The sequence below is a fragment of the Gymnogyps californianus genome, chromosome 4 (assembly GCF_018139145.2).
Source record: "Gymnogyps californianus isolate 813 chromosome 4, ASM1813914v2, whole genome shotgun sequence".
Taxonomy (NCBI): domain Eukaryota; kingdom Metazoa; phylum Chordata; class Aves; order Accipitriformes; family Cathartidae; genus Gymnogyps; species Gymnogyps californianus.
The window spans coordinates 26,496,817-26,523,407 of NC_059474.1; the positions used below are offsets into that span (position 1 = coordinate 26,496,817).

Sequence of the window (26,591 nt, forward strand, 5' to 3'; positions counted from 1 at the left end):
AGCTGGTAACAGCTGCCAGTGCCAGTGGTATCAGGGAGGCAATCTCTTGTACAGCGAGGGGCAAGCCATATAAATCTTTAAAGATGTAAGTGGACGCTTTGCAGTATACCTAGAGCACACAGGAAACGAGCAGAAATTGTGGTGGCAGTCTTGCAGGCTGCGCCTCTGGCCTGTCTTGTAGAGCAGCAGGTCTGCACCAGCGGAAGCTCCTGAGGAGCTTTTCTCGGTGGCACTTTCTGATAACCAGCCGGGAGGACACCCAGGCAGGCAGATGAAATTCTGCTATTTCTCTTCTTGCTTTTGCTGTGCGGCTCTAGATGCATAGCAGCAGCTGGGTTAGGAGCTTTAAATGAAAAGGATTTTCGATGAAAAATACCTCTTCTCTCTAAAGCAAACACCCCCCATTTTCTTTGCAAAATGTTGGTGCTGTGATTCAGTAGCTTTCATTAAGAAACAGTTGAATGTTACTGAATGCACCGTTCAAGTGATTAATTCGATTTGGCATTGACCATACAATGAAAAATTGCAGAATTTTTTATAGTGCTTTTGATTATGGTTTGAAAAGAAATAAAAGAAGTAACTGTGAAAATTGCCTTTTTCAAAGTCTTAATGTGACATTTCAGGCATCACGCTACACAGCTTAACATCATTTCCAAATTAGGTTCTCACTTTTTGGCCAGCGGTGTGTGGTTTTATTAAATCAGCAGTTTTCAAATGTTTCCATGCTATGAGCACAGCTTACAGCTGAAAAATGTCTCGGGATGACCCCAACGTAGTAATTAAGAAAGGAAGTTGGCTGCAGCTGTCTCAAGCCCACTATTAAAGCATTACAGCTTTAAAATACTGGACAGGATCACACAAATACAACAAAGTAATGTAACAACAAAATTTGTGGGCTGTAGCCTACCATTAGCTCTTCTCCACAAAACCAAATGTAGTTTCATATGCACTTAGCAGAATTTAGTTGTGCTTCAATTCTTATGTCAGTGAAGAACTGGAAAACCTTCCTAATCCACCAAAAGCATCGGTCTACAGTGGAAGGGGAGACATTTGGAGCCAGCAAAACCTCTGTAATGCAGCAGTGAGGGTAAGCACTGGAAGTCACGGGTACAAAACCTTGGTGTATCAGGTCTAAAATGAGCAGCTGCCAAAGTAGCAGGGAGCAACAGTCCCAGCAGTTGTGTTCTGCTGGAGGCTGTGCCGGAGGATTGCTGTCACTGCTGGCACGTGTGTGTTCCTCGCAGAGTGGGTACGGGAGTATTTGCTTGTGCCTAGCCCTGCTTGTGGCTGTGCCCTGCATTTGTTGCAGATTCTTTGATCTTTCCCACCCTGCACAATCGCTTGCCGCTGTGTCTGTGTTATATTTCTTTTGCACAAGGCATCGCATTTGGTCTTTGGTTACAGAAGCCAAGGATAAGTGTAAATTCCTAAGGGATGAGGGTGGGGCTGAATTTGGCGTGCTTGTCTTTACCTGATGAAATGTATGAACCTGCTGGAAACCACATGAGGATTCTGCTATGGTCTGGGAGGTTCCCCAACGGGGGGCCGTGGTGACCTATCGCATAGGAAAGACCCAGCATGTGCCGGAAAGGGAACGAACACCTCTCCTGGCAGAAGCTGGCACGAAGGCTGTGGTTACGTGCCACGCACGATGCCGCTTGTCACACACAAGTCTGAGCGTGGAGTACCAGTCTCAATAACTGACACTTGCCCGCTTTGAGGTTGTTGTACCATCTGGTGATATCTCTTTTCCTCATGAGTGACAGTGAGTTGCGTTTGAAGGTTATCCTGGTTAATGTCAAACTACAGATGAGACTGGCTCTCCTAATACAAAAGTGTGAGACCAAGACCCCTATGTAGAAAGGGGTCTGTTTTGGTCGTCTCCCGTGCACATGGTCATTGAAAGAACATGAATCCTCTCTTGCAAGAAAACCGTTCTTTCCTTTTGTTGATAGGCATGCCAGTGGACATGCAGTTCGCAGCTTGCCTTTTTTTTTTCATTACATGACTGTGCTTAAAAACTGGTAAAGTCTTTAGAGTTCAAAGTTATTGAACTAATGACATATTGAATTATCTATTAACTTCCTCTCATCATTTGTGTGCTTGTGTTTTTCTCATTACAAAAAAATATTATAAAATATCTGTCTTAAAAATCCCTCATGTAATTTCTTTCGTTTCCATCAATTTAAAAGCAGGTTTTTAAATTCATGTATCTTTCAGTGGAGTTTTAATTCTGGAGGAAAAGCCGTTGGGTAAAATATCTCTGAGTTTGAATCAAGTCCACCAGGATTCAAAAATAAAGCATGGGAAATGTTCTCATAATGTTCAAAGGTAGATCTTCTAAAATATCTCTGTTTTCATATGTGTGATCATTTTCATGCAAAATATGTAAAAATCAAGGAAAAGTTTCTATGCTTCCTACTGAAAAACAGAAACTCTGCATTAGGATTTACCGATTTTTACCGTAGTGTGGGGATTTGCGTGATCTTTAAACCAACTGAAAGCCAAATAGTTGTCAGCTTTAAGTAGCTGAAATGGCTTCTCAAAATACTGAGCTGAAGAATGAGTGAGAAGGATTTATGTATTACTTTTGGTGGTAAAGAGTAGAGGCTTTTCTCCTCTTAACCTATTCCATATGACCCAGTGCTGCCTGCAGTATTATATGTTTTATTTAAAAGTGACAAGAGATTAAGGTTATAACGGAATCGGAGAAAAGTAAAGGAAAACAGGCCCTGAAATATATATTCTACTCTGGTGTATGGTTGGTGTAAGATATAAATCCATGTAAAATCTGAACTACCAGGTATAACTTGTGCTAATTCCAGAAAAAAAGAAATCTTGACATCAAGTTCATTTGAAATTGGGCTTTAGTCATAACTATGCATAGGATGTAGGCAATTTGATGTAGGCAAGTACGCGTGCCCATTTATTGTGTTTAATTTAATTTACTACCATTAAGGAATTCTAGGGAGGCTACATAGTGAGAAAAAATATTTTCCTACCTGTCCTGTAAATACATATTAACTCTTATTTTATCCTTGTGCTGGGTACAGTGTATGAATACTGAGTTGTGGAATACATTGTGGAAGGCAACACCTTTTTAATTTATAAAACAAATCAAAAGGATAAAGACTTTAAATCAACAAATGCAGGAAAAGTTATGATAATTGTATGTTTTGTATTGCACCTTCTACTTGCAAAGTGATTGAAATTATTTCCAGGCAAGCCCTCCAAATTTTTAACAATTTAATGTACATGCATGTACACACAAAATTTAAGAACGAACTTAAAAAGATGGCAGTTTTCCTCTGGCTGAAATCTAGACTGTGATTTTAAACAGTCTAATATATACAGAGGCAAGAAAAAGCTTTTTGTTGCTGGCAGTTCTAAGGGGAAAAGCTAAAGCTGTCAGCCAGTTTCTCAGCATTATAAAATAAATAATCAACTGAATTATTGTTGCTTACTTTACTAGCTTTGCTCATTAACTTGAGAAGTTTAACATTCATCACAGCAAAACTGAACAGTGACATGCAGTAAATATGTGTTCTTCCCAAATAAAAAAAAATCAATATGTTTTAGCAAGAAGTCATTATTGTGAATTGTTTGATCAACTGAAGCATCATTATTTGCTGCTCAAAACACCTATACATTCAACACATTTTATTCTTATCACAAAATATGCAAAAATAATCTTCCATCAAATATTGGCTAATTCTCTTCTAACTAATATTTTCCTCCTCCACCTTTACCTCCCACTGAAATCAAACTTATGCAAATACATAACTTAATGAACATGGAGAACCTCCTTCTCCTCCCCCTGAGGTTAGGGGGCGAAGATCTGGACTTGAGAGTCTCCTTATTTTGTGGTGGGCATTTTAAAAAACCAGAGCAAAGTTAAACCTGAATAGACCTCTGAAAGTAACCTTGGAGATCTTGCGAGGGATCCATGGAGGGCAGTGGAGAAAGGGTAGGACAATTTCTTTAAGACTTTTTAACATTGAGGAGGGTGTTGTGTCACCTGTATCGTTCATATATTAGCTTTTAGCTATACTCTTAATATTGATTACTTGGTAGTGTTTAAGGGACCCAGTCAAGAAGATCAGGTACTGTGCAAACAAGGGAGGGGAGTGCAGTCCTACCCCAGGTTAGAGCTGAAACACGCAGAAGTCAGCCCTCTCCACTGCAGTGGGCTCGACATAGGCTCTGAAAGAGAGGAAGCCCTTTTGCCTGCCAATGCAAGTGTGTATGTGGAGTTGCCAGGTTGTTAGTTTTAATATTTGACCATGTTACACATCTGTGGGATTTAGTATAAATCCATGCATCTCCTTAACAACAAATCATTGTAACATATTGTAAAGATGTATTTAAAAAATTTAACGGCTGCATACGCAGTAAAAATGTAATTGTTTACAATGTGTGACTATGTAATTTATTTGTATGTGTAAGAGTCTATTATCTATCAGTTATATACCTAGGTTGTTGCAAATCCAGATTTAGCACAGCAGTCACTTCTGCTCATGTCCATGCAAATACACATGTGTGCCTATAGGTAGAAATAAAGTAATTTGAAGACCATGGTCATTTCAATAATGCATCCTTTTTTTGATGCAAAATATGTATGCAGGTCTTCAGATGACGGTAGGATATCTTGCCCTGAATATGCGTCTGTTTCGTATAGCAATCTGTAGCAAAGTCTTCTGCAAATGAATGAATATCAATGTGTATATATATATGTCTATATATGTATATAGACATACAAACACACATGCATGTACATATGGATGTCATATTTTTTGTACATGGATGTACAGATTCATTACTGAAATAGTTATGTTTTTAAATATACACTGATTTATTTTCAGTATTTTTTGTGTGTGTATATATATGCATATGAACTTCTATGCATCCAGTCTAGCAAATAATGCATCGTTCTGCAAGAAATTACAAATGCTTATTTAAAACTAAAAAAATCAGTTGTGTATGAAAGGGAAATGGGTACTTCATGATGATTATGCCTGTATCTGCAGGTGTTAAAAAAAAAAACCCCAAGCAGAAATAGGGAAAGGGCTAGGCTTTCTGGAAAGAAAACACAATCATTGTTGAAGGTTATAAATAAAAGAGTACTTCACATTTTGTCCGCCAAAAAAATTTGGGGAGATTTTGAAGAGTTAAACCTGTAGAAAAAAAAAAAAAATCTACAAAAATATGTTTTAAGTGCCTTTTTGATTTGTCTCAAACTTCAAGAAAGGTGAACTGTGTTAAAAGAGGATGTGGCATGAAAAATCTGAAGTGGTTTGGGGCCCAAAGCTGCAAACATTTCCACATGTGAATAATTCTACACACACAGTAGTCTCATTGAAGTCAATTACTTAAATATCATGCATTTTATAATATCAGTCCTTCAGTTTGGCTACAATGCAGTTAGACCTGGGTGGAAATTTGCTTTTAAACTGTAAGTCCATTCTGATAGACAGAGTGACTTTTCATAGGTATGTGTGCTAGCGCTATAATCAGTGCGTAGCGCTTTATCCATTCCTCTGCAAGCATATCTGTATCCCCATCTGGACCCAAAAGTAGTTCTATGTCAGTGGTGAATATATATATACATATATATATATGTATGTGCGTGTGTACAAAAACAGAGACTATGAGGGAACGCAGACGAACAGATGGTTGGCGAACTTCTGTGCTCGAACTTAACACACGTGTGACATTTGCACACCAGCTGCTCCATGTACGGCTGTATCTGTGGTGAGACTCAAGAAGAATTTCTTCTCTGTTTAAAAGCAGAGAAAAAAAATTATCACAAGGAAGGGTGGGAAAGGAAGGTGACATACCCAGTATCTTGCAGAAGGGAAATGCTCGGTAAGCGCAAGGGAACGTGCAATGCTTTGGGCACGACATGCCGCTCCATTTCTGCTGACTTTGGAGGATATTGGATCAGACTGAGAACAGCACATGAGCTGGTCCTCTGTGAAGGAGTTACTTTCCTACACTCGATTTACCCAAATTTTAATTTGGAAAGGATGCAATATTTATACGGAAAATGGGTCACTTCTGAAAATGCCCTATAGTGCCATGAATACCACATAGTCCGTAATTTACCATGTCACGCCATAAACGTGTGGAGAAAAATAACTTCAGACTCATGGCTTGAATTTTGAAGCAGGTACTTAGCACTGCCAGATCTCATTGACTTCTATTGAATTTAGGATCTCGGATCAATACATGAGAGTCTTACAGACTTTTTGTTAATTTTTGGAGTGGTTCTAATCATTTGTGTTCATGTTTAATTTCTAAGTAGCTGAATCAAGGTGATTAGTCAAGTGATTAGTCACAGCTAAAGGGTTCTTGAAGATAAAATAAATATTTCTTTTGTCTAATTGGGTAATTAAAATGAGAGTTAAATAGTTTTTCTCAGTGACTATAGTAAATTGAATAGATCTTTAGACATGTCATTATCCATTGCTTATATATATTCATTATAGGTACTATTACTAAAGTAATGAACTAGCAATTTTTTATTTAAGATATCTCATTATACAGCTTTATATGTATGTGCAGTGTGTAAGCATGTGTATAAATATGTACATTTTCTTATATGGAAAGCTTTCATCCCTTTACTAGGACTTCACGTCTCATTTCATCTTGTAAATAACATCGGTCTGTATTTGTCATTATTTTATAGCAAGATTCCCCAGTCTCAATATGAGGGCATTTCCTTTAAATTTGATGACTTCAGTTCCCTTGCTAATAATAAAGTTGGCAAGATGACTGAATATTTGATCATAAATCCTTTTCTTCAGTTTCAGTTGTTAAAACTGCCAAAGAAATAAAATGAGGTTTAAATTTTCAGGTGTTGTCTTGATCCAGAAGTGATTTTTTGCAAAGGCTCCTAAGAAAGAAGTTATCCATTTTCTTTAGATTTCATAAATTAGAAATTAAAAAGAAAACATTAGTTTTGTATGTTTTCAAAACAAAGTACTGAAATTTGAAAACAGGAACAGGGTTTTAGTTTTGTGAATAAGGGAGTGAAAGAAAAATTTCTGAGTTGTTATGTCTGCAATTTTTTTTAATACTGGAAGAAGATTGTTTTTGAGATGACAAGACATCCTGGCTTTGAAAATATGGGTTCGTTGCATGTTGCTTGCTCTTCTAACTTTAGGAAGCCATTGCAGGTATGATTGTACTTAAGGATAAAATATCTTTATAAAAGCTCTCATCCAAGCTTCTAGGCATCTTCTCAATTCTTTAAAATATAAAAACACGTTGAGAGATAGTCTGGCAATGAATCCATCAGTATCATAAATATACCAGACGGCTGAAGCATTCTGCCAATGAAATAACCTGCCATCTTGCTCTTGGGCCAGAGAATAAAGATGGCCCCTGTGGTAGTCTGCTTGGAAAGTGAATCAGTTAAATGCAGATTTTTTGGTGGAGTAGTTTGGGGAAAAGATGCAGCACCTTGCAAAGATATGGGCTGTGAGCCAGATGTCCTTCGTGGCAGTGGTACCACCACTGAATGCCACTATGGACTGAAACGCTGACACTGTGTAAGGCAGTGCGAGGCTGTTTCCTAGACTGGCAAGACAGGGCCACTTAGTGCTATAGATCAAAATAATCTCAAAATGAGTTTAAAAACCAGGAGGCAGCTAATGCAAATGTCAGAGCATCAGCTTAATGAATGCATGACACAAAACTTCGCAGCAAGGGGCCATTTGCTTGCAGACCAGCTGCAGTCTCCAGAAGGACTACAGCTGATGTATTAGTTTTCAGTAGCCCCGTGCTGTGGCCGCAAAGGCCCGTGCAGTAGTCTGGAGGTTTGTATCTGAATGGAGCAAGTACAACTCACCTACAGAGTTGAAAACAAGGTAGCATGACCTTGGCAACCTGGTGATCTAGCTGAGCATCCAGACTGGACCTACAATGGCTGTGGTGTCTCCATGGTGGGGGCCTATCGTCTCCCTGCTGCATCTTCTGGGTGCTGCCCCTAACCAGGCAACAGCACCTCTGCCCTGTCTTGATTTCCTGCCAGCCTTCCTCCTCCTCCTCCTCCTCCCTCTCCTTCTGCTCACAGGAGTTGTTCTCAGGCCCCATCCGTGCCTTGCAGTGCCCACTGCACCCACGGAGGTGAAGGTGTAAAGCTGCGCCCCGTTCTGGTCAGTGAGGGTAGTCTCCATGTCTCCTTCCTCTCCTCGAGAGCCTCTAACTAAGAGATGCAAGGAGAGTTTTTATCTATCTGCGGTGCAGTTAGAAGGAGCAGTGATTACAATCAACACGACAGAGAAGAACTGTAGGCACTGTTTTGCAGACCCCACCTCTGTGTGAGGTGGGACTTGCAGGAGTGATAGAGGCAGGCAAAGACAATACGTGCATTCAAGCATCGCACAGCAAGTGGAAGTCTCTCCAGTGGTTTTCAACTTTTTTTATTAGTAGAAATATTTTTATTTCCTTGCGATGTCAGGTCTCTTCAAGAGCTAGTATACACAGTGCTCAAACTGAAAAATTAGCCTACTCTTATCCTGATATCAACAGGAACTGCACTGAGATGTAATTGTGGTAGGGACCAGATAATGGCAATAATAGTTAGCATGTTAATTGCTTTAACTTTCTGAAGCATTTTGTGACTGCTTGATCTAAAAAGTCTGTTGTCTTGCCTGCGCAGTTTGTTTACATATGAGCTAATTCCTTTCAAATCCCAACCTACCCAAGGGTGCAATATCAATATCCAAGATAGGTTTTGAAATTAGGTGTTCCTGACTTTTTATTTTCCCCTATCATAAGACACTGTCCATCCGCTGCAGATGTTTAGCCCATAGTGAGCCATGCTTACAAGGTTCTTATAGTAGATGCCAGAGGCATTCCTGGCATAAGTGAAAATCCCATTTGGTTCAGTTGATAAACTTACCCCTTCCGATACAAGCGGTCCTGCTTTCCTTTGTTGGTAGAATTGTTTCAACAAATAATAGATTAGTTTTTCATGGGATGTATATTCACGTGAATCCTCCACCTGCAAAGAGCTTGGTGCTACTGTCCTCCTCTTCCCATCCCATCGTGTTATGGGTTGATAACACCACTCACCTTCTCGGTATCATATTCGGCCATGATCAAGTGTGAGGCATTTACTTGCATGAGATTGCTGAGGTGCAGGACAGGCAGTGCCCGGAGAGCGGCTGTCGTACAGCTTCTTGTGCTCACATCACCAGTAAAGTCAGAGGGCTCTATAACCACACATCAGTGCCAAGGTTCTGTATTCCAAAGACACAGGGAACAAAAATAGGAAAGCAAAGAAAATAAATGTTGCGTTAGTTACCTTGACAATATGATACAGTTGAAAAAACAGTGCTCTATCTAAAACTGTGCAAGAATTTTCTTTGAGGATAATCTCAAAGTTTATTAAAGGTCACTATTCAGAATGACTGCATCAGAATTAGACATATATTCTTATACTTAATAATATTAGAAAAGCTCTCACCTTATTCAAATAAAATCTTCTATTGTTACAAGTGATGAAAGCATAAACCAAAGTAGTGTAAAAGAAGATACAGGTTTATATCTGGAATTCCAGATCCAAAATGAACTTGATAAAGTTAGTAAAATTTGGAAAACCAAATTGTTGGGGAAAAAAATAATCTGTCAGCAGCTTAGACTCAACCATCTGTGATCAGAAGATTTTGTGCAGTCTTTTAATGGGTGTAGCATGCTGTACTGTTGGACCAAGACTGTAGTATACAATATGAGAGAAAGAAACCAAAGCTTTTGTAAATATTTACACAACTGGTTGTATACTGAGGTGTAGAAGTGCCCAGTACTGGCCTGTCCTTTAAAGGACATTGTTTTCTGTTGATGTTTAATCTAAAGAGTTTTCCATTAATTGAGGTGAACTTGCACAATTATTTTAATATACTAATACTGCTCTTACCCTGAGGCTGTGTCAAGGACAGGCTATGTGCATAATTAAAAATATGTCTTCAATATGCACATATGTAGTCCCAACTATAGATGGAGGCACATGAACTCCAAATGGCTGTGAACAAAGGCAAGATCAGGACCACTGATGGCAATCTGTCCACAGGACCAGCATATGGACCTTGTTATATACTGTTCATTTTTATTCATCAATGGATTGTAGAACAATATAATTTGCTTTGAAAACAATTCCACACTGTCACAGTGGAATATTTCAGCTTTTGTTATTGTGTGTGTTGACTGGACATATTCCCTAGTCCTTAATATCTTTTTCAGTCTTTAATCATTTATATACTTTCTTTCAAAATAGCCAACATAATCAGACCTGGTAATCAACAAGCTGAGTACCAGAACAATCCTTTTATCTGTCTTTCTCTGTTCTGGCATTATGAAATAGCAAAAATCATGCTTCAGACATCCTTATTTTCTCCCCCGCATTCAAATATACACAAAATAATAAGCCTGAAGGCATTAAGGACTACTTGCACCAAAGAAATGTTTGTTCTGAAAAGGAGACTTGGTACATGCTAACTTTCTCCTGGGAGCATGCAGCTTTGTCTGAATCATATGCTACTGGCTTGTGGTGAATTGCAGTGTTTTCAAACCATACTGCTGACAATTTTGAAGTAGAATACCCTGAAGGGAAGATGATGATGCATTTAAGTAATTGGACCGTGTATCCTGCATATACTTTTCAAATTTTTCATAGATGTATTTTGTAAATGTCTTGTTTAATTCCCTTGAGAGCTTGTTTGGGGAACGGAGAAGGCGAGACAGTGGAGTTAGACCTACTGAATCTTTAAAAGCAAATTTCCAACTGCTGCCACCAAAACTTAAATTCATGGAGCAGCTTGTTTCCCGGCAGCCAGGAATGCCGTGAAGCGGCCTCGGCCTCCATCCCACTTCCCAGAAATGAGCTGAGATGGCGAGAGCACGGTCGCGCTGGCAGACCAGGAAGCGCCATCTGTTGCAATGACTCCTGTAGATACCGGTAACTCAAGTACGTACGAGGACTGCCCCGCAGGCTTGGTGCCACCTCTATAAAACAATGTGCTCCGGCCAAGCCGCTGACACATCTTCTTTCGGCCGGTGCATCGGGTAGGAGAGATGCAGGTGTGCCAGCAGCACGAGAGAAGGTAGGGCGCTGCCTCACTACAAAATGAAAGCAGGGAAGTTGCCAGTAGCAGTTGTCAGTGCCTGTAAAATGTTCTCTCTAAGCTCATCTAGTGCTTTTCCTTTGTTTTTCCCCTTTGTGGAGTAAGCCAAAGCTTTGAGTGTACTAGAAATGTGGGTGAGGGAGGGGGATGGGGGTGGGGGGGTTAGGGTAGTGAAACTGGAGAGTGTTACGGTAACGTAGAGTATATGCTTTTTGTGGCCATCGTTCATTTCTGTGCAAATAACCTTAAGCTGTGACTTCTCTCTTCATATATGAAGGAGGCAGAAATATATTATTTGTGTAACATACACAGGACATTTTGAAATTATGCAGTGGTACTTTTTTAAATTACTTTTGTTGAGCAGAACTAATTTGCCTTCAGTTTTGCAGTTAGTGATTTTCATAGCATCTTGTGTGTCGCCCTCTGTGAGCAGTGAATCTTGCACACAGCTAGTGGGGAAGAGGCAAACACTTTCAAAATAGGAAAATTTGACTGAATGCTGGCAGGAGCTCAAAAGCAATTACATATTCTGAAGAGGTACTCTCAGTTCAGTTTTACAACAGAGTAAATGTCAGGGCAGCTGTATCCCCTTCCAGTGAAATTGTTTGACTGGGGCGAGCACCGGTGGTGTGGCTTTCTTTGGCTTGTGCTTCTTGCTTGTTGAAAGTGATTTGTAAGAAAAATTTTGAACTTTTTTGTATCTTTGCTGTGAATCCTTCATTGCTTTTGAAAACAGTTAAGGTTCATGTCGCTTGAGATTCACACCTGAAGTCTTTGCTTCCTCATTGTCACAAGTGGTTCTGTGTTACTGTTCATTATAGGATTGCTTAAATAGTCAAATTGGTTAGCGAAGGGCCTTTTTTCTCTTGACTGCCTCTAGAGAGCATGGGTACATTTTCAAGGGAATCTGATCGGTTAAAAGAGATTCAGGATTCTGTCAGTCTTGGTGAAAGCCAGAAGCAGGAAATGTCTCACTAAAAGCAGGTTAGTAGCAGTTATACCAAAGTTAAATTGATTTTATTAGTTTTTAGACAATTGGAGGGAAAAAATAGTTGATGTCAGTGGAGAATGGCAGAGGTGATAGGACTGTTAGCCCTCGTGGAGCTGCAAGAAGGTTATTTACGTGAATGGCCGTTGCACACGCAGACGGCTGGGAGGGAACGGCAAGGTTCAGCGTCCTCGATGTAGGGTACTCCTCATGGCTGTCCAAAGACATGTCCAGGCGTCTTTATCTTGATGAAGAGTGGTCTGTTCTCTGTGGGTTATAAACGTTACATTTTATTTTTACTTTTCCAGAAACGTCATTTGACTCACTGAAGAATTAAAACCGACAGCACCACAGAGCCGTGTGGGAGAAAAGGGGATTTTAGACTCAAGTGACACAATCAGGTCTTGAGAAGTAAAGAGATTTGGATGGTTTCTCACCAAATGGAAGTTATCTAGAAACCCTCTGAGACCACTGCCTCTCTCCATCCCACTCCTGCTGCGCAGAGACGGTGCTGTCGGCCCTGGACGTTAATAAAATGCTGGATTCAATCAAGTGTGTCCTGGTGGGAGACTCCGCGGTGGGGAAAACATCTCTCTTGGTACGTTTCACCTCCGAGACTTTTCCAGATGACTACAGACCCACCGTATATGAAAATACCGGAGTGGACGTCTTCATGGATGGTGTACAGATTAGCCTAGGTCTTTGGGACACATCTGGCAGCGATGCCTTCAAAGGCATTCGCCCCCTCTCATACCAACAGGCAGATGTGGTATTAATGTGCTACTCGGTGGCAAACCACAATTCCTTTCTGAACCTGAGGAACAAATGGATCGGTGAGATCCGCAGCCATTTGCCCCGCATCCCTGTTTTGGTAGTGGCCACTCAGACTGACCAGCGCGACACAGGGCCCTACCGTTCCTCCTGCATCAGCCCGATAGATGGGAAGCGGCTTGCCCAGGACGTGCGAGCCAAAGGCTATTTGGAGTGCTCTGCCCTCAGCAACCGGGGAGTGCAGCAGGTGTTTGAGTACGCCGTGCGGACAGCCGTCAATCAAGCCAAAAGGCAGAACAGGCGGAAGCTCTTCTCCATTAACGAGTGCAAGATCTTTTGAGGACCGTCAGCAGTGGTTTTGCCCGCGTTCGTTCTGTCTGTCTTCGAACAAAGATACTGCAGCAGAGAGAATGGGAGGTGAATCAAAGGAGGACTCCTGGCAGGACCACAGTGCAGGTGCCCCTAGTGAGACAGATGTGCACTCTATCTGATCTGCTCCCCCCCAACACACACGGGCACTATCTTGAAAAACAAAATGTGCACGTACATGCCCTTATTCACAAGCCTGTGTTTGGACTTCGCTAGCCTGGACTGGAGCAGGCCTAGCCTGGAGATCTGCAGATAACAGCTGTGCTGATTTTGTTGTTGTTTCTGTTGATGTTCCTCAGTTGTTATTTTGTCTGCATTTATTTAATGACAAACTTCTGCCTGGATCAGCTCCCACCTCTTGAAGTGTCTGTCCATGTGGAGTTTTTTTTACTTTAAGAACTTAGTGTATAAAATCTAACTACTGTGTATTCTATTTAAAAGACTCTTGTATATGTTGTTGTAAAATCCTGACAGTTTGTTTTCATATTTTGGAGGTTCTTCCTTTAGCTTAACAGAAGCAAATTGTCCTGTCCATATAATAAATGGCCTGCAGGCAAGCCTAGCACTTCTTAGACATGCCTGAGTCACTGCATAACGGTAATCAAATCCAGTACGTCCGGCATAGGAGTGATCAAAACTTAGTGACATTTGACAGCTGTCCTGTGGCTTTGTGAGATTTGTTTTGTTATCTTAGTCTTGTTCCTCAGCAATGTGGTCAAAGATGGGATGAACCAGGAGGAAACTAACCTGATTCTTCCTAGACCTCACCTGGTTACAACCCCAGAAGGGCTGGCTTGCAGTCAGGGCTGGTTTAGACATATGGTTGGGGTGGCAAAGATGAATCTGTGCTATCATCACCTCTGTTGTCCCTGCTGTAATTCTGGAGGCAAAAGATTTCAGTCTCCAGGGATGAAAGGTATTTTTTCATGAGCACTAAAGTTCTCACATATTTTTAGCACACTTCTTTTCGGAACAGTGGTTTTAGTGAAACCAGTCACCTACTATAGTAAAAAATTAAGTACCTGGCAATGTTGAATGTGTGTATTTAGAATGGCTAAATAGCATTTTTTTTTGAGTTTGCATACTAAGTATAACTGCCTGGGTTGTATCAAAATAAGACTGAAACAGGCTTTGCATCCTGGGGAGCCTGGCAAGTCTAAGAGTCAAATCCTGACATACCTACTTGGTTCAAGTTACCCTCCTGCAGAGAAAGCCAGGCTAAGGAGGTGGAAACTCCAGGTGTGTAAGAGAACTCTGCTAGAAGATGGAGTGGGGTCAACATGCAATGCTGTACATTCCTCGTGAGTTGTGGTGTTCCCCTCCTCCTCAGGTTATCTGTCCCCTCTGCCCCGCACCATCTCTCAGGTCTTGCAGATCTGTCTCAACCCAAGGTTTCCGCTGCCCATAGAGGTAATCCTCTGGGGGATTTCTTAGTGCAGCAAGATTTTTTTTCTGCCTTTCCCTGTCCTTCAACTAGCTCAGAACTGACCTTTGAGGGGCTTATAGCATGGTGCCATAAAAGATGGCACATAGCACAGTAGGATGATTCTCTCTCCACATGGATCCTGAGAGAGTGACCTGTATCTGTTTGGCTGAGCCCTGACTTGTGTGTTTCAACAGGAATGGATGCAGTGGCTTGTCTGATTCAAATCCAAGGTGGGACTTCAGGAGTTACCCTACTAAGCAAATAAACTATAGTTCAGATCTTATCTATAGTTTGTCCCTGAAAAACTGGTTGGGAGCTCTTCTCCATAATCTGTTCTACCTCTAAGCTTCTCTATAAAGAAAAATTCCAAATTAAATCATCCCCCTCCTATGAATCCCAGAGGTGATCTCACCTGTGATATAGGTGAGCAAGTATTTGCATTGCGGGCACCTTGAATAGCAGTGATGCACAGGACACTTGATGTTGTGATCGTCTCGCCAGCTCCCAGGCTGGTGAATATTTACCACTCATCAACCTGATTGTAAGGGAAGCTTCTGGTCATCAAAACATACTGGTCTCATGTGAGGTTTTCATATCAGCTTTAAATCTTTACAAGCTTCTGCACCCGAGCACACAAGACGAGGGCTCCCATCACCACCCATCTTTCCTGTACTCTTCGCTGTCCTGCTTTTCTTTCTCTTCAGGTGTTGATTGCAAATCCTTTGCCCCCTGAAACACTAAAACTGACATGTTTGTAAAAGAACCTGAACGGCGTGATACTTATGCAGAATTACACAAGTGGCTAGGTATTTGCAGTCCTCGGTTAAAAACCTTTTGGCTTTTGGAAGAAATATGTTTCTACATTTCAGCTCTTGCAATGCCTCTTCACTGAAAGTTTTGGGTTTTGTAACCTTAATTTAAAAGTAGCCATTGTTACTGTTTGAACATTAAAGGTCACATGCAAAATGTCATGCTGTGAATCTTCAGATCTGTTACAATTGTGGACATTTTTGTTATGGCCCCCACTCCACTCATGGATTTAATACCTGGTTTCAACTTTTTTTGAGACATATTTTTGCCAGCATGTTCTATTAAATAGTCTTTTTTCTCTGTGGGTTAAGCTTTGTTTACAACAGTTCATGCTGCTGTTTTTATGTGTTGGAAGAGCAGTAACCGCTAGGCCAGGATGCTGTGTTGTGGTATCTGCCGCAGGATGCCGGATTCAGGGACCAGAAGGCTCCAGAGAGTTGTTGTATCAGACAAAGCCAGATGAAGATGTGCTCCAGAATCACACCATAACTGAAAATCCCATCTCATCTGTATTTGCTTCACAAGGCTTGTTACGGTGTATTACAAAATGAAGAATTCAAGGTTCGCTTGCAGTTCAGTGAAGCAAAGTGGATAGGCTTCCCCGAGACGCCTGAGCTGACGATACGGGAATTTAGGGGTAGCTTGATATACTCTTGATTGTGCATTCTAGGGCCAGTGCAAAGTGTGAGGCCAGCAAAAGCTGGCTGATTTTAAAAATCAAATTGGAGAGAGGATAAAGTAACAGGGGGATTTTGGTTTGCTGCTATGTGAAAAAAAAATGATTCCAATTTTCACAGCCTGGTTATTTTCAGACTCTGAAAGCTAAAAGGCACTTTTCACTGGGAACAAACTGTGAAGCACATTATTTTAGTGTCTCTAATTATGCAGCTTTCCCTGAGCTATAGAACTGATGTTCTCAAAAAGTGCGGCAACTCAAATGCAGAGAGTGAAATCTGAACATAGCAGAACTCGGCCAAAGATTCGGCCAAATAGCTTATTGGGATGGGGCTTGCACAACTGCAGCCGTGCTGCCCACCGCGTGAACGGTGAGAGACTGCCGAGGTCTCCTGTGAAACCCTACCAGGGTGGTTTTGCTAGCATTACTTGGACAACAGGGTCCCTGGGTATGGCTCAGTGGTAAAAATCTGGCTCTAATATTCAAAATACAAATGACAGCTGGGCACACATGTTAAGTTTCGACTTCTTTTGCTCTGAAAAACAGCAGGTTGGGGGAGACAGAAACAGTGTGCAGCCTCACCTCAGTCGGGTCGAGCTGTTCAGCTAAGGGAAGAGACCTTGCCCAAATGTTCCCTTTCTATCTTCTCAAACTGATCCCTTTCAGTTTGTTACTCCGTTGGTAATTTTACTTTTGCTTGCTATTAAAATAGGTTAAAAGTTAAAAAAAAAAAAAAAGAGAGAGAAAATACTTGGAACTTAAAATAAGAACAGCAATAGCACTGTTATTTTCGTCAGCGTCTGACTTCTCATTTTGACAGAAAAAGTCATTTTGGGTCACTAATTGTTTTACTGAATTCTGCAAGTTGGATAAAAAGTTGAATAGATATGCAATTGTGATTAAAATTGGAAACTATTCTTTTAGCAGAAAAAAAGAAGTATTTTCCTTTAGTAATTTGCAAAATGTGGTGAGTACACGTTACATTATTTTAAATACAGATTTCCCAGCCTTTTTGTACTTACTTGACCTGCAGCATACAATATAAATATTTTCTAAGAATAAATAATAAAAATATGTTTCAGATCTTCCCCCCTCACCCCCCGATTTTTCACATGGGAAATTATTCAAGCTTGTTAGATGTAATTGATACTGTTTTGCCTGATATTTGCAATTAACAGTTTGCAAATATTTGTGCAATTTTTGTGGTTACTCTGTGATTGCTAAGGTGTGTGAACACATACTAGCTGCTGCTTGTGTTGATAAAGAAAATGCATTTAAAGCACTCTTTTTATACATCGCACCACTATGAAATAAATCACCACAGGGATCAGACACGAAGCAAAAAGAAATGTCGGCACTCTGACATCTCAGCCTTTCCTGTATTACTATTGCATTCGAGTGAATACAGCCATTAAAATAATTTCAAATAAATGGGGCAATTCATGTCTCTTAGCACTTTCTCCTAATGCCTCTGCTACACAGGGCTCAGGTTAATATACAAAGAATAAAAAGCTTCATTTCAGAACATCAGAACGGCTTGTCTGCTCTTGCCTTTGTGAGCAAGTTAACTACCTTGACTTAATTAAAAGTCAGTTCAGCCTCTGAAAAAAGCCAGATATGAGCACAATCAGGTTAGCCAAACTCCCTTGCTCTGAATAGACAGTAATGAACTTTTGTCTCTGGATGTGAGGAAACATATTTTATGTCTCGGAGATTTCCTTCACAGCTGTAAGTGCAAAAAATCCTGACCAGTTATCAGTGTCTACCTGTCCTAGCTGACCTGCGCGCCCTTCACGTCGTGCTCTGAGCGGCCAGCTGTTGAAAACAAAATTCAGGGAGAAAACAACCTTTGTGCGTATCTAGATGTTTATATTGCTGTAACTGCTTAACTATAGCTATGGTGACCTTTCCACTGCCCTGGACCTCTTGATCCACTGCGGCGCGACCACGCAGCTGCTGTGTGCCAGCGTGGTCTGTGTTGCTCGGGAGGCTGAAGGAGAGCATCGCCACCAGATGCAGCCAGAGGGAGATGGGTTTTAAGCAGGACAGAAGAGATGCTCCTCAGGGCTCCCCTTACCAGGCATCACAGGCAACTGCCCTACTCTGCAAACAGAGCTGGCCCTGCCTCAGTCAGACTTCTGTCACTTGCAGGTGTCCTTGCAGTAACAGATTTATTTTGTGTGACATTTCTAAAATCAGCGTCTCTCTAAGTCATTACCTGGGCTGGGTTTCTGCAGGCACTGTCATGCTGGTAGCACGGGCCGGAGGGCATGTTTCAGCTTTGCTGGGCTCCAGCTGCTGCATTTTGGGGGGGGGTCTCAAAGCACCAAGCCAAACCCTGCGGCACATCACTTCCTGAGCGCAGGGAGCTGGCCTCCAGCCTTGCATGAGCTGTGAATTGGTTATTAGCAAAGAAAATAATAGCTATTGCTGCCTTTCTGGTTATGAAGAAGTGAATGAGCAACGTGCCTGTCTCAGGACTTTCACAACTGCCCTACATAGGGCTGGCCAGGGGGATTTCTGTCATTACTCCTCTCACCTTGGGCAGCTGTCGGTATGATTCATGCAGGGGCGGAGTAGAAGGGCACAGGCCTGTGTATGGTGGTGGTTGTTTCTGTCTCTGGAAAAGAGGAAGGAAACGACAACCGATGCCTCCGCACGGCTGAGGTGCTCGCTCGCCTGCGTCTGCAGCGTTTCCAAGAAGCCTCCGGCGGGTGCCAGCTCCCACGGGCGCCCCAGCAGCTGCCGGCCATGCTTCGGAGGACACGAGCCGACCTGGGGCAGCTCTCGTGCTGAGACCCGGGCGTCTCCCCCCACCCCCTGGGCTGCCTTCCCAAAGTGCTGCATCGCTGTTCAGGTACCACAAAACGGTGAGATTTTCGAAAGAGCAGGCTTTGCTTTGAAAATCAAGATCCCATGTAAATGCTGTCTCCCCTGGATGTGGTTGAGTGTGTCCGCTAGCCACAGGCAGGGCTGCAGTGGCTGAAGGCACACAGCCTGCCCCAGGGTGCGAGGGGAGAGACCCAAGACTGATACTCCTCAACCTGGTAGATTAATTAATTATGTAGAAGCAACTGGAGGGAGACTTATGTGTCTTATATGGCAAACCTCTTGTAACACATAAGCAGCTGCTGAATTTTCTCTTTTTCAGAAAACTCAGTTTTTTTAATGTATAAAATACTAAGTGACTTTCTGGCTATTACCCTGACTAAATGCTTGCATTTATCTGCCACTGTGACACCAGATCTGCTGCTTAAAAGCCAGTGTCAGCGGCATCCTGCTGTGAACAACTCAGTGTTCAACACAGCACACATCTGAGTAAGGGTTAAAGGTCACAGGATTTCGTAAGAGACTGGTTTAGGGCTTCTAATGGATCTTGGACATCATTAAAATATATACATATATTTTAAATTGTAATGTAGTATGTGGAATTTGTGCTGGTATCTCATCCGTCACAGAGTTATTGACCAACTAAACCAGAGCTGCAGCCTTGGCTCATGATTAGGGCATTGGCTTAGATCAATGAACTCTGCTGTTTAATCCCTCTTCCATCATGTAAAGCTTGGCCAAAGCCAAGTCAGGTCAATGGGGAGCTTTTAAATTTAACCAGGCTCCAGACCAGGTCTGTGTAAGCCTGCACAAGTAACTTTTAGATACACAACTCCAAACTATCTGCTGGTGCAACCGACCTGAACCAGGGATTATGTCCAGGATCAGCCTGACCCAAATGGATTCACCTTGCCGGAGCGTGCTCTCCGTGGCTGGCTGGTAAAAGGCCCACGTGTGAAATGGGGAGATGGCTCTGACCTTTCTGTAAAGTACTTTTGGATCGGTCATGAAAGATCTTGGTGCTGGTGGGTACTTCCGACTTTGCCAGGTCCTAGCGCCCCTTCTGAAAAATGTTTCTGCTGATGGGTTTGACCTGCAGAGTCTGCTCGGAATGGATTTGTAACACAGCTTTACAGGATTAGGGCTCTCCAGCGTTTCAATTCACTGCAGGCATAGGGAGTAGGTAAGCACAAGGGACAGAAAGAGAAAGGACAATATATAACGATGCATTAATTACTATTTTAATGGATTGTAATCACGACTATCAACATAACGCCCTTTTTAATTGTACAGAACATGGGTATGGGCTGAGCTAACATCTGATACGTCAGTGACATGTTTAGAAATCGAATTCTCCCTGAGGGAGTTATGTTGAGTGCTGAGTGCCGAGAGGGTAAAGCAGAGGGAAGGTGCGTCCATACTTACTGCTACCCCTCTTTCTGGAGCATGGTCTGGCATTCTCGGTAGTGACTGGACTCTGGGCTGGACTGATCTCGGTGTGTGCAACAGGGACATTCTTACAGTAAGGACTTAGGGCCCAATCGACAGCTCTCACTGAAATGTCATCACCTTGAAAATGTTCCCATTTCCTTTATGGGTGAATAGGAGGGACTGAACACAACCTGAGTAAGAATTTAGGTTTAGCATGACTGGGGAGAGTAGCCGCAAGGTGAGTGACTATGATCATTTTACCCTTAGAATTTCACCCTTCCATGATAAAAAAACTGGGGAGAAATTAACAATGTTCCCCAAATTGTTCCTTTGTGATGGGAATGATTCTTTTTCTGCAGTGGGAACAGACAGAGGTACCCATATGGAGTCGCAGGCTCCTGATGCAGTACAAGACATAACTCAAGGAGATTAACTCAAGGAGAGGAGCTTCTGACTCTGCTCCACGTCTTCCACTACTTTCCATCTAGCTGCCAAAACACCCGATGCACTGCCCTTGCTCTGGAGCATCCTCAAGTTTTTGGCTCTCTAATGTGCAGGGACATAGCTTTGCTATTTTTCCCTGACTATCCAGAGGCGTTTAAAGAAAATGAGGCATCTTTACCCAAGGAATTCCCCTCCTGCTTTCATAGCTGAGAGATGCTTTTGACTCCCACTGCTGAGATGTTACAATTTAACTTTTAATTTACAGATGAAAGAAATCCTATGAGCATTGCCTAGCAAAAAGATTAGTTGGGAAGTTGCTTTTTCCCCATGAGAACAGCTAGTTCTGGTGGACTCCATCTTTGCAATAGACGTCAGCCAACACTGGTAGAGTTAACTCTCTGTGAAACTGCACAGCAGAGCCTGGAGGGATATCACTGCATTGCGTATTAAATACATGACTGATATGGCTTTAAGCAGAGAGTACAAATAGCATATGAAAACAGAGGTGGGTTTTGGAAAGATCTAAGGGAGAAGGGGTTGGTTAACTGGGTTCCTGAAAAGTTGCTAATTTCTGACTGGGATCTGGGACAAATCGCTCAGGGACACTATTGAGCCATCCAGGATTAACAGAGCATTCGCTGAGCAGAGGAGCTTAGATGTTTGCAGGGTAGTGCTCTGATGCTGTGCATATGACAGAAGAACCAAAACAGTGGGAAAACTGAAACCTGAGGCAGGGTGGCATGAAAAAACCCTACCTTTAACTTCACAAAATCAGTCTGCTGAGCTGCGTGTGCTGTGACGAACAAGAGAAGCTACGAGTGTGCCAGGCATGAGGAATGAGATGCAGAAGCAGCAGTGGACCGTATCATGTGTGCAAGCACCAGGAGAAGATACCTGGGGTGGGAAGAGAAGACAAAAGCCTGGGAGCTCAGAGGTGCTCTTCACAAGAGCAATGGACAAAGCTGCAGCAGGAGATGGGCACAGTCAGCATGAATGTGAATGGAAATTACATTCATTTCTGTACAGGGCAGAGGTACGTAAGCAACTGTGGTGCTGAAGATAATTATGTAACACTTAAAAAAATCGCTGGGCCTGTGGAAAAAAAGCTGTGCCAGGGCCTCTGAGGACTTGCAGGTATATAAGAAGATAGGGAAATAAAAGCTTTGATTGGACCTGGGGCTCCAAAGCTGCTACCGCTTTGTGAAGGTGATGCTGTGCTTTTCTGGTGGGAAACACAGACAATGGGGACTCTGAAGCGCGGCCCCGTGCTGGTGTTGCCCTGGCAGGTACATATTACAGAGAAACGAGCCACACTTTCTCTGAAGCCCAAAGGGAAGGAGGCGATGAATCAGCCATTTTGCTGAGGAGGTCTCCGAGAGGCAGCAGCCTGAGAAAGCTGAGCCACAACTGAAACAAAAGAGAGGAGCCATGTCAATATCCAGGGTGGCAGCGATGGGTCCGCAAGGCCACGCGAGCGTCCCAGGGGCTGTGGTAGGACCATGTCTGATGAGAAGGCTAAGTCTAACTCTTACCATCCCCTGGCTTGGGTGGGATGGGGATGAGACGTAGGAGACTGGCCTCTGAGGGACATCCGTAGCCCATGTGGGCAGCAGCATGCAGAGGTGCCTGAGCTAAAGCCACTAGTCCCCGAAGTGGGAAGCATGTGCAAGTGTTGATGTGGCACTAACAGACGGGTTCACCACAACACCAGGTCCCACTTTGACCTGGGTTTAACAGGGTGCAGTGGGCTTCAGGACTGGGCTGCAAGACACTGAGAGTGGTTGGAGCACCAGAATTTGCAAGAGAAGCTTACCAGGATAATACAGCACTCGGGAGCAAGAGGTGCAAAAAAAAATTGAAGTACAATAATGACAAGGTCATTGTGTGCCTCTAGTGCATTGTCCTGGTTTCGGCTGGGATAGAGTTAATTCTCTTCTTAGTAGCTGGTACAGTGCTGTGTTTTGGATTTAGTGTGAGAATAATGTTGACAGCAAGCAGCTGTGAGGGACTTTGCATCCCTGCAAGCACCTTGTGGTTTGGTGCTCCCAGTGGGATGTGAGTGAAGGAGCCACAGCTGGAGCAGGCAGTGACCATGATGGACTGAGGTCTGCTTCTCCTTGATCTCACAAATATTGCACAGGACACAGAGGGCAAACAGGAGGCAGAATCAGAGTCAAACAGGGTCAGACTCAAGTCTGCAAAAATAGGTTTTCTGTCAGTACTTCTTATGGACATTCACTGGCCATATGGAAGTAATTGAAGGGATCTGGTAATGGCTTCAAAACATCAGCTAGGCAGGTAGGACTGCCACTTATGGAGGGTGGTGCAGGGACTCAATTTTTCTCCGTGGACTGAGGATCAAGGGTTGGGGCTGGGGCCAAGGCCAGGTCCAGACCTGTTTGAACTCATCAAAGAGGCAGGAGATGTGGAAAGTACAGTTGTCATGTGCCTCATCAGACCAACCGGAGGTGTAAAGCATCCATGGTATTTGACAATGCAGTCATATTTCTGCTTCCCTTTGAGGAACTGAGCTTGGCCAAGGGAGCCAGCCTGTAGGAGCAAGCTTCCTGTTGACCATGCTAAATGCTTGGGGAGCAAAACTCCTCTGTGAATTCCTGTGCATCCACCTTCTGAAGGTTGTTTGGGACAAGACCTGCAGGAATGGAAATGTCACCTCCTGATGCGGTGACCACATTCTCGGGTTTGAACCCATTGGCAACACAGTGAAGGAATTAGGGGCTGCCAGATGTCAAAAGAGCAATGTGTCTCTCTTGTTGCTCCCCATCTGGACAGTTCAGCACAGCAGATTCCCATCTTTTTCAGTCCAGAGGCCTCCACTGTTGATCTTCCCACACGTGCACTACAACCCTTGCAAAACCATTGTCTTTTCACAGGCTGAGTGCATACATGTGACAGGTCATTGAGAAGCAGGTCTGCATCTTGTGCCTCCTCCCTGTGTGGTCCTGGGTCAATGAGAAAGCTCCCTCTTGATGTAGCAAATGTTGATCAAGCTGCAAAACCACTTGAATGACTGTGACAGAGATGCTGCTTGGACATAGCAAGGCAAATCCCCTAAGACAAATACAAAACCAAACATTTCTACAGTGTGAAGGGTGTTGGGGTCACAGAATGAAAAATATTGGCAAGCCAAGGGATGGAGATGATGCAGTCTGCAAGAGCTGGCACCAGCTGCCTTTTGTGATCACTGTTCCATGCTCTTTGCAGGTAAGTGCGAACGCTGCCAGGGGTGCAATGAGAATTTGGTCACGTACCTGTGCTTCAGTTACCTCCAGTCTGAGTCAATCACTGAATGATCCACCAATGCACAGATTTAGCATTAACGGCCACAAAATTAAGCCCACAGTAAATGGCACAAACAGGAATAATCTTTTTTCTTTCTTCCTCTGAGGTGTCTAGCAGTTTGTTTAGCAAACTATTTTTACAGGACCACAAACCTGCCCTGAGTTTCAAATTGATGGAGAGCTCACAGTTACTGCAAGGAATAACCTATGGTTTTGAGGTGTATATGGTGTAGTTAAGGGGAACTTAGTTAAAACATATAAAATATAGCTTACTGGGATGGTCTGCACACCTGCAGATGGGAACATCTGAAGAGCAGTTTAGGTTCAGAGCTGCGCTAGACCACTTGATCAAAAAGTAGTGAAGAGCCGTAACAGCAGCAGTGGTGAAGGCTCTAACAATGAGAAGAACGTAAGGATGTGGTTTGCTCTCGAGAAGGTCTTGAAAGAAGGTAGGAGGGGGAAGGAGGAGAGAGAGGTGGGCTGCTGTAAGCAGAACGGTAGGAGCTAAAGCGTAGTGAAAGGAAATAGCTGAGGCTGTAAAAAGTGAAAAAGGTTACTGAGAACTGAAGAAACTGGAGAAGAGACAATGCAGCTGGAGGGAGCTTCTCGTCAGCTCCATGCTCCTGTTTTCAAAAGCTGTTCACTCAGTGTGGTTTGCAGCACAAGGGGGTATTTGGACAATTTACTCTGATTCTTCTGCCGGCAGAAGAACAACACATGTGACATCCCAAACTACGAATTCATTGATCAACTGGCAACATGAGGAATGACCTGCATTTGCTGGTCAAATTGAAGGGCTCTTCTGCAAGGTCAGCTTCTGCCATGCAGGAAAGCGTGGAAGGGCGGCTAAGGCCACCCCCAACCCAGCGCTCTCAGGCAGAGTTAAAGGCAAAGTTTAATACGCTCCCTTAACAAAGCAAATTCACTTCATACCTGCGCTGCAGCAGGCTGTGACACCTGTGCATGGCCTCACACTCACCTCCCCAGTGCCTGCTCCTCTCCCAAACCTTGCCCAGGGCTCAGGGCGCATGTCACCAGCTCACGGGACTGTGGCACAGGGGACGGGGAGGCTGCCCCTCAGCCAGCGCGGCTCTGCCCAGGGCCAGGAGCTTGGTCCTGTGCCCACAGGAAGAAGTCTGAGCTCAGGAGTGAGTGGGGTGGCTATTTTGGAGGTACTGGGGCCAGTGTGACCACAGAAAGAGGACAGAGCATCTGTGAATGCCCTGGGGTGCCGGGATGCACCAGATCTGTGACACCCAGTGACACCAAGCGGTAGCAGCCAGGGTGCAGTAGTGTTTGTGGCATGGAAATCTAGGGCTGATATTTTCCTCATTGCTTGGTGCTTGCATACTTACTACAAACATCATGAAACTGGTAGGGAAACACAAGGCTTGGTGACTTTGGGTTGCTAAAGCAAAGGTTTCCAAGATACGGCCTCACCCTAAACAAATTTTGCACCTGACTTAGGAGCTTTTTACTTTGCTGGGACTCAGGCTGTGGCACTGATCCTGCCTGGGTTTGCTGCAGACCTCAGGGGACCTGCCTGCCAAGCATCCAGCAGTTTGCACAAACAATCTCATTTGCCAACTGAGTGACTGGGGTAAAAAAATCACCTTGTGCCTAAGATGAAGTGACACAGAAAGCCTTCAGAGCACGTGCTGTGGGACCGGCGCTCTGCTGCGAAGTCCTTTAGATGCTTGAGAGACCACGTGGCTCGTGATGATGCATGGTCCTCTTGGTATATAAGCTCTACATACTGCTGGGTTTTGGCAGGGTTTGCTTTTGGAACAACATAACTACTCTGAGCGTAGCTTAGAGCAGAGCTGCTGGCCCAACAGCTGCTATTTCAAAGTGTTTCAGATCCATGTGCCCATCTGCATGGCACTTCAGAAGAATTGTCAAGAAAGAAGCATTCACAGAATTGAACAGGGACGAAAGATTAGTAATCAGCAGCCGTAGGTAACACAGTTGGGGGCTGTATTCTCTCCTCACCTTGCAAGAGAGTGCTCACAGGCTCCATCAGCACCAGCTGTTTGCAGATGTGCAATGGTGTGGGCAGGTGTCTGCTTCTGCCTCCCACCCACTCTCCCAAAAAGCAAGCTCAGAGGCGTAGCAGAGATAAATAGGTACTTCTGACATACGATTCCTTTGGTCTATTCCAGACATCAGTAAGGTGAAGCATGCCCGAGAGAAGCATGTTTCTCGCTCTCGGCTGTAAAAGGAGTCTAGACAACTCACTCAGCCATAGGTGTCCATACTGTGGCATCTGAAGATGGGGAGATTCATTCCACCCTTGTCTACAGACACTGCACACAGACCACAGTTAGCACAGCTTCTTGGACCCTTCTGTGCCCTTTCTGATATTGGTCTGGTGAGTCCTGCCGCAGCTATCACCACTGTGGTGCCCGTATGTCGCCAC

General features: G+C 43.4%; 1 protein-coding gene across 1 annotated transcript; it reads left to right on the plus strand.

Annotated features, from left to right (window-relative positions):
• Positions 1 to 970: 970 nt before the first annotated feature.
• RHOH (ras homolog family member H) lies at positions 971 to 13,725 on the plus strand. Its single transcript, XM_050896705.1, has 2 exons — positions 971 to 1,087; positions 12,423 to 13,725. The coding sequence occupies exon 2, from the start codon at positions 12,650 to 12,652 to the stop codon at positions 13,223 to 13,225; it is 576 nt and encodes a 191-aa protein (XP_050752662.1). The 5' UTR covers positions 971 to 1,087; positions 12,423 to 12,649; the 3' UTR covers positions 13,226 to 13,725.
• The last annotated feature ends 12,866 nt before the right edge of the window (positions 13,726 to 26,591 follow it).

Bases quoted from the DNA above. Each gene is read 5' to 3' on its own strand.
- RHOH (XM_050896705.1), top strand. From the start codon at position 12,650: ATGCTGGATTCAATCAAGTGTGTCCTGGTGGGAGACTCCGCGGTGGGG.